We start from the raw sequence: 13,594 nt of genomic DNA, 5'->3' as shown, positions 1-13,594 counted from the left end.
TTGATTTCCTGATGTTGAACCAACCTTGCATCCCTGGGATGAAACCCACTTGATCATGGTGCACTATCTTTTTAATGTTTTTGTATGCGATTTGCTAAAATTTTGTTGAGAATTTTTGTGTCGATGTTCATTAAGGATATTGGTCTGAAATTTTCTTTCCTCGATGTGTCTCTGTCTGGTTTAGGTATCAGGGTAATATTGGCTTCGTAGAATGAGTTTGGGACGGTTCCCTCCTCTTCTATTTCATGGAGTACTTTGAGAAGTATTGGAATGAGCTCTTCTTTAAAGGTTTTGTAGAACTCGGCTGAGAACCCATCTGATCCTGGACTTTTCTTTGTTGGTAGGCTTTTGATGACTTCTATTTCATTACTTGAAATTGGTCTATTTAAATTGTGTATGACCTCCTCGTTCAGTTTAGGCAATTCATATGTCTCTAGAAACCTGTTGATGTCTTTGAAATTTTCTATTTTGTTGGAGGATAGATTTTCAAAATAGTTTCTAATTATGTTTTGTATTTCAATTGTGTCTGTTGTGATATTTTCTTGTTCATTCTGAATTTTAGTGTTTTGGGTTTTCTCTCGTCTTCTCTTTGTTAGTGTGGCTAAAGGTTTTTCAGTTTTGTGTATTTTTTCGAAGAACCAACTATTTATTTTGTCAATTTTTTGTATTGTTTCTTTTGTTTCAATTTTGTTGATTTCAGCTCTGAGTTTAACTATATCCTGTCTTCTACTACTTTTGGTGTTGGTCTGTTCTTCTTTTTCTAGGGCTTTGAGCTGTCGTGTTAGGTCGTTTATTTGTTAAGTTTTACTTCTTTTATTGATTGCGCTCTATGAAATAAATTTTCCTCTAAGTACTGCTTTCATAGTGTCCCAGAGATTTTGATATGATGTTTCTTTGTTCTTATTTACCTCTAAGAATTTTTTAATTTCCTTCCTAATATCTTCTGTTATCCATTCATCATATAACAGCATATTGTTTAATCTCCAGGTGTTGGAGTAGTTTCTGTTTTCCTATTTTTCTTAACCAATGTACCATGTCAACATTGATTGTCTACATGTTAGTAACCATTCTTTAACTTTTACCTAAATAAGGTCATTTTGAACCACTTCCCCTTTTGCTTATGATTTTAGATCTCATGATGTTAGTTTGTAGTTTTGAATCATAGCAACAGATACTTATGATTGATGTACTGTCTTATGGTATAAAAACCCCTGCCACCCTATGGTTGGGTTGTTCTCCCAATAGTCATTTTGGGAGTTGTGTGAAGACAGTCAGTTGGCCAGCTAATAAAAGACTCTCAGATTTGGACCTCTCACTGGTCTGTTCTTAAAATTGCACCCCACCACAATCTTTACTTTTTTTTATTTCAAAAGTTACAGTTTTATGTGTAGGGCGCAACTTCAAAATGCAGGTGCAGTGATGTCCAGTTGTCTATGTAATCAGATAAAATCTAGTACCCATAATAAGTTAGTAATAAGTGTGGGAAGAAAAAAACAGAGCTGGGCTCTCAGTGATTGCTGAACTTGGAAACTTCATACAGTTGATACTTATTGACACATATTTACTATTTCCTACAGCTTCATAAATCATACAAGCACTAATACCCACATGACTACCTGCATGTTTTTCTCTCTGTAGACCCAATATCAACAAACCCAGACTCCTGGGGTATCTGTAAGTTGTCTGAGTTTTCTACAGAATATGAAAATAGTAATTTTTTAAATGCGAAGAATATACACCACATATAATACTTGTTGCTAAGGGAAATTCAGGCATTCAACATTCCTTTTGGGATGATGTACCCAAATGTTGAAGATGAATGATAGAAGAAATAGGAAAAGAGCAACAAACATGAACATTTAGAGAACAAAAGGAAAAAGGGAAAAAATGAAAAATTTTTATGTCATTATATTGTTGAAGAGAACATGATCAAAGTAGAAATGGGCAACAAAATAATTATATATAACAATTTCTTTGATTCAGGTATACTTTAACAAAATGCCACAGACTATAGATAACTTATAAACAAAAGACAATGATTTCTCTGTTTTAGGGACTGGGCAGTTCCCAAGATCAAGTTGCTGGCTGATTCTATGGCTGGGGAAGGCCTGCTGCATGATTTTTAGGCTGTGCCTTCTGCCTGTGTCCTGGCATAGCAGGGAGGGACTGCTAGCTCTCTGAGATCTCTTTTATGAGATCACTAATTCCATTCCTGAGGGCTCTACTTTTGTGACGTAATCACCTTGCCCAAACACAACCTCTGAATTGTGTCATATTAGTGATTATGTTTCAGCATATGATCTTTAGGGGAATGCATATATTCAGATCATAGCAGCAATTATTCCTTGCATAAAATCAGTTTATTCAGTTTGTCCATTTCTGTGATGAAAATTGTTAAAGGAAATAATGTTGTCAATATCAATAAGCACTAACATTTATAAATGACTTGCTCTGTGCAGGAAATATTTGATATAAAGATCAGGAACCTGAAGCTTATATAAATTTAGAAAAATCCATTCCTTCTGACAGCCTAAGTGATTGCTTTCTAGTGTCAGAACATTTATTTCACATTTTTTAAGCACAGGAATTGCTTAGAACCTGATTGGTTGTCAGTAAAACTATTGATGGAGTCTATTGTTAAATGTACTCTGCATATATATACAACTATATATTAATATATATATTAAATATTCATTTATTTCATGTTTAGTATTTTTAATAATTACCTCGTTGACATTTGCAAATGTACCCATTGATATGATCTTCACAGATTGCTTCATGCAGACATGGTGATGAAGTACATTCATTTATATTAACTTCACAAAATTGACCAGAAAATCCAGGAAGGCATCTAAGGAAGTGAGAAACATATATATAGAAGCATTATGCATATGAGCAATATCTCCTGCAATTCCCTCATTCAAATATGGTTTTAGTGATCCAACAAAATGTAGCTGGTGGTCTGTGTTGGAATAATATAATGCATAGAATTGTGACCACCCCCCACAAAGAACAGGTCCTAGTACTATGACCCCAGTAACTTTGAGAATGACTTTATTTGGAAGAAGTATCTTTGCAGAGGTAATTAAGCATCTTGAGATGAGGTCATTCTGTATTAACACCATGGGCTTTAAATCCACTTATGAGTCCTTAGAAGAAGAGACACAGAGAAACACGGGTGGAGGCCATGTGCAGATGGAGGCAGAGTGGTTATGTGCAGCCTCAAGTCAAGGAACACATAGAACCTGGGAGAATTCTCCACATAGACCCTGGAAGAATTCTCCCCTAGAACCTTCAGAGGAAGTATGGCCTTGCCTATACTTTGAATCTGTTCTTCTAGATTTCACAATGGTGAACAAACCAACTTCGTTTTTTTCTACTAAGCTTTCAGTAATATGACCATTTTAACAATATCAATTCTGTTGATCTGTGGGCATGAGAGGTCTTTCCATCTTCCAGTATCTTCATTCCTTTCTTCCTTGTTTTGTCATTTTTATAATGAATGCTGGCTAAGATTCAGGTGAAGAGGAAAACTTATACATTATTTGGGGGGATGTAAATTATACTATGGAAGTCATTATGGAGATTTCCCAAAAAACTCAAAATAGTATACCACATTTGATCTAGCAATACCATAACTGGTATATATCCAAAGGAATTAAAATTATTATAGTATAGAGATACCTGAATACCCATGTTAATCATGGCATAGTTCACAACAGCCAAGTTATGGAATTAATTTAGGCACCAATCAACAGACGAATGGATAGAAAAAGTGTGGTAATACAGGCAATGAAGTATTATTCAGTCATAAAGAAGAATAAAAATTATTCATTTGCAGGAAAATGAATGGAACTGGAGATTATAATGTTAAGATAAATAAGCCAGACTCAGAAAGACAAAGATAACATGCTTTCTCTCATTGTGCTAAAGTATAAGACCCAAAACTTTGAAAATACTAGAAGGAAAACAATGAAAAGAAGATTGCACAACTAAGGAACTAAGGGAGTAAGGAGAAAGCTCATAGAAAGGGTTATCTTTTCCAGCTACTCTTCTGAAAGATCATCAATATCTAGAATATATTTTTAAAAAACTAAGAACACAAAACAAAACTTAAAGTAAAAGAAAAAAAATCAATAGGCAAATGAACTGAGCAGACACTTCTCTAAAGAAGTACAGCCAGGCATGGTGGTGCCCTATGATCCCAACTATTTAGGAAGCTGAGAGAAGAAGGACGCAGGTTCAAGGTCAGCCTCAGCAACTTAACAAGACCCTGTCTCCAAAGTAAAATAAAATAAAAATAAAGTTAGGGATATAGTTCATTGGTAGAGCAATCCTAGGTTGAATCCCCAGTACCAGAAACAAACACAAAAAATGGTACAAATGTCTGAAGTAGGACAGAAGAGCTGGACACACAAGGAATTTTTAGGAATCAGGTTTATTCACTGCAGCTGGCCGGTCCAGAGTGTGACTCATGCCTGAATCATTCTCTGGACAGAGATTTTGGAAATTCTTTGAACTTTATTCCGGGAGAGTGGGCAGACTTGAAGGTTCACATGACTAGTACTCTCCATTCCATTCTCTAGACCAGACACAGGTTTCACAAGTTTTTTTTTTTTTTTTTTTTTTTTTAACCAAGAAAACAGAGATAATTTATTTTTACAACAAGCTTGCAGACTTTACTCTATCCACCTTTTGTGTGCAAACCTGGCATTTACAAGAAAGAGGAAGCTTCAAATCACAATGCTTTCTGCAGACATCCTGCTGATTTGACAAGAGGAGAAGCTTAATTATGGCAAGGGTCTTTAGGGTGGGGGTACCTAGTCTGCTTCATTCCCCACTTTGATAATCGTTATTTAAATCAAAGATTATTTTCATCCTCTTGGCTTAAAGCTCTCTGTGGGGCAGGTCCTAAATATATATATATATATATATATATATATATATACACACACACACACACACACACACACACAATCACCCCTTAATTATAATAGATTGGCTTGACACATAGTTCACATGCTTTCTACCCTTTGGACAGGAGTAGGGTAAAGCCCCCTTAAGACCAAAAAGGAAACCAAACTAAGTAATGGACCAACATATAGGTTAAATAGTGTAAGTTAACAACATCAAACTAATAACACCAAACAAATCCTAGAAAACCTATACAAACAAGGTAAAAAAGTATAAATGAAATTTTGTAATCAAGAGTCCAGTCAGTGGGAGTTACTGTTATCAAACCTGCAGCAAAAACCCAAGCAGAGAAATATATATACATATATACATATATTCATATATATATATATATAAATATATATATATACACACACACACACACACACACATATGGCTAGAAGTATGGATGGCAATGTGTACAGTATTTACAGTTTAAGAACTATCCTAGAGGATGAAAGAGTCCTTTTGTCCTGGTCGTAAGTTACCTTCCCCTGTGCATTGATCAACCAGCCCCCAAGTGGCTGAAACAAGGCTGTAGTTTCCTCAAGCGTAGTCCGTGAGCAGGCTATTAATCTTCTAGATTGACTATAGCAGGGCTGTTGTCCTTCTGATCCTCAAGCTCCTCTGGTGTTTCCTTCCTCTGGATGGTCAGCTTGAGGGGTGCAATGGAGTCTGAAGTGCATTCCTAGTCCATGGCTGCGGACTTGAGCCTGGTGTAATGAATCTAGGGACCTATCTTTGTAAGTTTTACTGCAATTGGGGTAGATAAAATAACAGAGAAAGGATCCTTCCAAAGAGATTTCAAGAGTTGAATATTTCATTCTTTGTCCCAGACTGAATCCCCAGGCTTGAAGCAGTGTGTATCTGGGATCAAGCTAACTGGCAATTTTCCCTGACCCATTGATTGAGAGTCTTCAAGTTTTTCCCTGAAGCCTACAGCTGTTACCTCAATATGGTAATTCTCAATATATTAATTTTTTTATCTTTCTTAAGTGTCCCTGTAATCCCCTGATAAGTGGGGGTGGTCTCCATTCAGTTCTACATCTTCAGCCACCGGGGACTGCAAATCAAAACTTCATTGAGATGTTGTCTCTCCACAGTCGGAATAGCATTCATAGAGCCTATATGTTTCTACTGTTTTAAGCTACCAAGTTTGTGGTGATTTCCTAAGAAATCAACATAGAAAATAACATTAATGCTATCTTTAAGGCATGATTTCACATAAATCACATAAATACCAGTTGTCAAATCATAGTTCAAGACCTGATGGAGGATCCACAAACATTGACTAAAATACAGTGTTCATGAGCAATAGCCACACATTTTACAGAGTATCTTTACCATGACAGATCTGTTATGAATGCTTGGGATACAGAGAAAAGTAAAGCTTTGGGTATGCTTTCAAGAAGCACACCCAGGCTAGCTAGAAAAATGGACAAATAGCAATTGCAGTGATATGATACATGCTATAATCTGTATTTAGAGAGAGGTATTCCAGCACAGCAAAGAGAATATGGAAAAGTTAGAATATGAACAGTGTGAATCATCCCAGAAACTGCAAATAGGATAGAATGGCTGAAATATAGTATAAGACCAGTCTTAGTAGTGCTGGTGGAAAAGGATAAATTAATAAATAGGGGTTTGATTATTATATATTATTGGATCATAGTTTTTACTATAGCTAAAATTTACTGAAATTTTATTCACAACAAATAACTTTATGAAAGTCATAAGATTACACAAGACTACCAAATTACAAATGCAAACTTTAAAACCAGGAAGTATAAATTTTTTTTTCCATTTACTGTAGTCATCAGGTATCATATTGAGCAATTTTTTTTTACTTTGGTGGATACTCACAGAGATACTTGCTTGGGTGATATAAAATTCAGTACTGTGTTCCAGTGCAACTGGTCCTATCCAGTCAAAGCTAGGTAACTATTTAACAATCAAACAATTAGTGAACCCACTGTCTTAGACCCACCTTGAACTTAAAAGACTCATTCCTGACAATAAATCATAAGACTAATTTTAATTCTGTATGAATTTATGAACACATTGTAGACACAGAGATGAAATCTTAAACACTGGATTGCCACTGCAAGCATGAACCTCCTCTTCTTTGAAGTAAAATTGAACTAATGAGATTTGCCTTTCTGAGGCAAATTCAGGACTCACTTTGTTAACAATTTGTGGGATTTCTTTGCTTAACTTTTATTGTCATAATTTGTTCTAAATGTATCGTCAATTTAGATACTTGCCAGCATTATATTAAATGCCCATTGGTCCATATTCTTACCTATCATCAATGTTCTTACTGCTTTTAATTTCCACTGCTAAGGAAAAGACTACATAATTTATAGTGATGTTTATGAGTGAGTACTGTTAAAAATTGTTGAATGGACTTTTTATTTTGGAATAATTTTAGATTTACAGAAAAGTTTCAAGGGTAATATGAGAGTTCCCATATATCCCATATTTAGTTTCTCTTATTGCTATCATCTTACATTAATATTATATATTTGTCACAACTAATCAAATGATGTTATGTATCATATTTAAAAAATTAATATCACATAATAACATATTAATATTGACATGTTATTACTGAGGTCAATATATTATTTTGATTTTCTTAGTTTTTATATAATATCCTTTTCTCTTCTGTACTGAGAATTGAACTCAGAGGTACTTAACCAGAGAGTTGCATCGCTGTATCCCCAGTTTTTTTTTTTTTGAGGACAGAATCTAAATTTCTGAGGCTGTCTTCCAACTTGAGATCCTGCTTCCTCAGTCACCCAAATGACTGGGATTATAGACTTGTCACCATAACTGGTTTTAATGATCTTTTATTTATTTTTATCCATTCCCAATAGTGTTTTGTAATTTTCCAAAAGCAGTTATTACACATATTTTGTTATATTTATACCTAAGTGCTTAACTTTTGGATGATTGCTATTTTAAAAGGAATTATTTCTTTGGTTTTTTTCATGTCAGTATTCCAATGTTCTTTGCTGGAAAGCTATTCACTTTTATGTATTGATTTCAAATCATAAACGTTTGCTACATGAGTTTATTAGTTCCAGGAGTGGTTTAACAAATAGATTTTCTGAGGTACTCTCAAAGACAATTCTTATGTGTGTGAATAATGATAGCTCAATCTCTGTACCTTTTATTTCTTTTTCTTATCTTATTAAGTGGGTCTTCTATTAAGATGTTTAATAGGTTGGTGAGAGAGAAGATCCTTGTCTTGTTCTAATCTTATGGAGAAAGAGTTTTAATAATGAAGCATTACCAGTTGTATTTTTATATGTAACTTTAATGGATTAAGATGGTTCCTTTTTATTTCAGGGTTTTTTGACAGTTTTTAACATTAGTTGGTATTGAATTTGTCAAATCACTTTTTTGCATTCATTAACACACTTATATGATTTTTCTTATTCATCTATTGATCTGATATGGTCATATTGACTAAATGATAAATGATATGCTAATGATTGATAAAATAATATTTTTATCTTAATAATCAGCTAGTATAACACATTACACTAAATACTTTATGAGCATTAAACCAGTCTTGATTTCCTGGTGTGGACTCCCCTTACTCAATCCAGGCATAAACACAGTCATCTTCTTATTTGCAGAGTCTATGATTTACTTTTTAATATTTTAATGTTAAATTTTACTCTTTGTCCATGTAAATTTGTATGATGTTTATATTCTTAGCTTGAATGGAGAAAATATTTTGAAAATCCTTATACAAACAGAAGTGCGTATCAGTTTGTAATCCTATATCCACAAAAATATTTATATCATAACTTAACATATGGAAAAATTTAGCTATTTACATGAATATTATTGGAAGATTAGTCCCATGGATAGTTATTGACTTCATAAGAATTTTAATAGAACATTTGACAGATTAGAATAATATCCCCAGTCTCTGGTAAGCTCTATTCAACTCTCAGCTTCTGTGAGATCAATGTTTTTAGATTCCATATATGAATGAGGTCATGAACAAACTCATCTTTCTTTGCTGGTTTATTTTAATTAATATAATATCCTTTAGGCTCATCCATGTTGCCACAAATAACTTTTCATTTTTATGACTGGATAATATTTCATTGTGTATGTATGTATGTATTTTGTTTATCCATTCATCTGTCAGTGGGCACTTCAGTTGATTACATATCTGGGGCTCTTGTAAATAGTGCTGCAAGAAATGTGGGAGGACAGATATTTCCTTGACAAACCAATTTCATTTCTTTCCAATATATACCCAGTAGTTGGATTACTGTATTATATGGTAGTTTTCTATTTAGTTTTCTAGGAAACCTCCATACCATTTACACTGGGTTTTTAACACAAGAATCACTCTGTAATACGGGGAAAAGGGATGAAAACTCAAATTTATTCTGAAGCATAACAATTTTAACAATGAAACGTTGAAAACAATTTATTTCAATGAGAATCATTTATTAAGTTTCTGAGGGACCTAATATGATATTTCCTTTTAAGTTTTTGATGCCAAAAAATTAATTTAAAATGTTACTACAGGAGGCAGCACCCACTGTAAAGTGATTCTTTGAATTAGAAAATACTGCTTTGCTACTTGTCCTGAATACATTGCAAAACTAAGTGTTTAGTAGGGTATGTAACTATTTTAATAACTTACCATCGTGGATTCATTCTCTTAAGACTATTTCAGTCACCACCTCTTCCCTGAGTTTTTCCTGCTTATTTGCTATTATTGCTGGTGACATTGTTCTTTTGGTATTCTCTTTAATTTCACATTTATTTAAACCAGAATTGTGGTGTTTCTCTTCCCTTACCTTCTTCATACGACCCTCTTCCTTAAAAGTAAATCATAACTTCATAACTCCTATTCACCCTGCTCTCTCTGGAGAGCTCCAAGGATTACACCACACCAAAACTTCCACTTGGCTCATTTATCAAGTTAAATTATGAGGCACGTAACAAAGACAATTTTCAGGCAATATTCTAAATGAAAGAAATAGTGTCTGACATTATACAATTGGGTGAGAAAGAATAATAAGCATTCAGAAATTGAAATTCTATGTCACATAAGCAATTCTATTCAGAACACTTTTTTTGTTTATTTTAGTTGAGTAACATCTTTACTTAAATGGTACTTAACGTCCCTACACTCACTAATTCTTTTTGCCTTTGAAATATTTACCTTAGATTAAACAGTACATTTGTAATATCTAATGTCATTTGCTTGGCTTTGATAATATAATTCAATAGAATACAGTTTAATATTTTTAAGGAGGAAACCACATTATAAACTTCAGCTTTAAAATTATTAACTATAAATGCTTAGAAACTAGATATTTGCTCATTATTAGGAATTTTGTTGAAGCCAATAATTCTCAAATTAGTATGATTAACCACTGTTACACTCACACACACACACACACACACATAACATACATCATGTCATACAATATTTAAATCCTCAGAGATACTCTCTGCAACTTAACTCCTTTCCAGGTAAATAATTATTATAATGTGCATAACTCATTTTATTAGAATATTACAAAATAAGATATATACCCATCTGAATATTAGATACTTCCTTTATAGGTAACTAAGAATAATTAATCTTTAATGAATAGCTTCCTACTAGGAACCTACATAACCTAAATATAACTTCTGTTTAAATATTATCTGTGTCTTAGTAAAAAAAATGTACACTTTTTGAGATTTTTGGCTTTTTGTTTATGTAAACATCTACAATTCTGGAGAATATCCATAGGCAAAATAAAACATTTTGTAGGCCTCTTATTACCACGCCCTGACCTCTTCTTGTGCTTGATGATACATTGCAGAATCTAACTGAAACTGAAACAATGAACTTATTGAGGTCAAGGGAGTCCATAGGTTTTTACTTAGACTTCACGTGAATGGTCATGGATTTATTACATTCACTTTTAGTTTTTCTTATTGATTCTATAGATACCAGTTCTCTTGGGAAAACAACAAACACCAGGTTGATAAATTGGAGATATGCCAGCAAACAGACAGAGTTATTGACCTAACTAAGATGCCTTGATTGTTGTTCAATAAAATGCTGAACAAATAATCAAGGCCATTATTACAGATCTCAGTATTTTATGCACCATTCAATTGAGCTTATTATATCTTCCAAATTTTAATAAAAATACATTTTAAAGCCATTTAATTGATTTGTTACAAAAATTATGATAGAATAGGACCCAAATATTATGTCTTTTCAAATATATAATTCATTTTTATTATAGCCTATAGTAAAATGCATATGGTATAATTCTAATTGATATGTAAAATAAATACTTTCATTAGTAATCCCACAATTATGTTTCTTAAAGACTACTATTTCTACTTTAACATTTTTACTTTAATCCTGAGTAATTCCATTATCATTACTATTAATTATGCATTCAGATTAGAAGAATAATATTCTCATAAGACAATTATTATAGTATAAATCTAAGTTTCCTAGGACTACAAATCAGAGTATTGTCTAATACACTGTTTTAACACCTGTTAAAGCTACATATGAACAAGTAAAATAATTCAGATAAAAAGGAAATGACATTGCAACTGTCTCAGTAGTGACAAATGAATAAAACTCAAAATTCTTATTAAAGATGATATTTCATTCTAGTTTTTTTTTTTTAATGTTGCTTTAACTTTTGATCCTGAAAGAATTTAAATTCCACAGTGGTGCATTGTTTTGGTTTGGAATGCTTCATGCAGGTTTTTAAAAATTTTAGTTTACTTTTAAATTTCTATTTATTTATTTATTTAGAGAGGTAATCCAAATAAGCAGAAGTGAAGAGGTGAAAAGAATGAAACAGGGAAGAAAGGAAAATCAATTAAGGGTACATTATTTAGCCATATGCCACCTTAGGAACTGGGACTCAGGATAACTGTATAGTTCTTGCATCTTTTGTACGTTTAAAAAATGTGAATTGTTTTGGCTATTTGAGGTCTCTTGTTCTTCCAAATGAAATTCATGATTGCTTTCTCTATTTCTATGAGAAATGTCATTGGGATTTTAATTGGAATTGCATTGAATCTGTATAGCGCCTTTAGCAGAATGGCCATTTTGACAATGTTAATTCTGCCTATTCAAGAATATGGGAGATCTTTCCATCTTCTAAGGTTTTCTTCAATTTCTTTCTTTAATGTTCTGTAGTTCATTGTAGAGGTCTTTCACCTCTTTTGTTAGATTAATTTCCAAGTATATTTTTTTGAGGCTATTGTGAATGGTTTTCCTAATTTCTCTTTCAGAGGATTCATCACTTATGAATAGAAATGCATTAGATTTACGTGTATTGGTTTTATACCTGCTACTTTGCTGAATTCATTTATTAGTTCTAGAAGTTTTCTAGTGGAGTTTTTTGGATAGCCAAAATAATCCTGAGTAGAAAAAGTGAAGCAGGAGGTATCACAATACCAGACATTAAACTATACTACAGAGCAATAGTAACAAAAATAGCATAGTTTTGGCACCAAAATAGACAGGCAGACCAATGGTACAGAAAAGAAGACATAGAGACAAACCCACATAAATATGGTCATCTCATACTAGACAAATGAGTCAAAAACATGCAATGGAGAAAAGATAGCTTGTTCAACAAATGGCGCTGGGAAAACAGGAAATCCATATGCAGTAAAATGAAATTAAACCTCTATCTCTCATCTGCACAAAACTCAACTCAAAATGGATCAAGGACTTAGGAATTAGACCAGAGACCCTGCACCTAATAGAAGACAATGTAGGCCTGATTCTTCATCATGTTGGCTCAGGATCAGACTTCCTCAACAAGACTACCATAGCACAAGAAATCAAAGCAAGAATCAATAAATGGGATGGATTCAAACTAAAAAGTTTTTTCTCAGCAAAGGATACAATCAATAATGTGAAAAGAGAGCTTACAGAATGGGAGAAAATCTTTTCCACATGCACTTCAGATAGAGCACTTATCTTCAAAATTTATAAAGAACTTACAAAACTTTACAACAAAAATACAAAGAACCCAATCAATAAATGGGCCAAAAACTGGACAGAACTTTACAGAAGAAGACATACAGGCAATTAATAAATATATGAAAAAGTGTTCAACATTGCTAGTAATTAGAGAAATGCAAATTAAAACAACTCTAAGATTTCATCTTACTCCAATTAGAATGGTTATTATCAAGAACACAAACAATAATAGATGTTGGCATGGATGTGGAGGAAAAGGCATACTCTTACATTGTTGGTGGAGTTGCAAATTGGTACAGCCACTGTGGAAAACAGTGTGGAGAATCCTCAGAAAACTTGGAATGGACCCACCTTTTGACCCAGCTATGCCACTCCTTGACCTATACCCAAAGGATTTAAAATCAGCATACTACAGTAACACAGCCACAGCAATGTTTGTAGCAGCTTAGTTCACAATAGCTAGATTATGGGTGATGCCCTTCAACAGAAGAATGGATGAAGAAACTGTGGTATATATATACAATGGAATGTTATTCAGCCATAAAGAAGAATAATATTATGGCATTTGCAAATAAATGGATGGAATTAGAGAATATTATGCTACGTGAAATATGCCAATCCCAAAAAACCAAAGACCGA

At 33.1% G+C, this 13,594-nt stretch overlaps 1 protein-coding gene across 1 annotated transcript in view; it reads right to left on the bottom strand.

The window, feature by feature from the left end:
- The window catches only part of Eys (eyes shut homolog), a 1,705,088-nt gene that overhangs the window by 834,753 nt on the left and 856,741 nt on the right, over positions 1 to 13,594 (bottom strand). The window contains 1 exon segment of the mRNA XM_047559194.1: positions 2,727 to 2,851. Coding sequence (XP_047415150.1) covers positions 2,727 to 2,851 — 125 coding nt within the window.

The sequence above is a fragment of the Sciurus carolinensis genome, chromosome 7, assembly GCF_902686445.1.
Source record: "Sciurus carolinensis chromosome 7, mSciCar1.2, whole genome shotgun sequence".
In the NCBI taxonomy this organism is placed as follows: Eukaryota; Metazoa; Chordata; class Mammalia; order Rodentia; family Sciuridae; genus Sciurus; species Sciurus carolinensis.
Note: the sequence above shows the minus strand (reverse complement) of the source record. Positions and strands in the feature narration are given on the sequence as shown.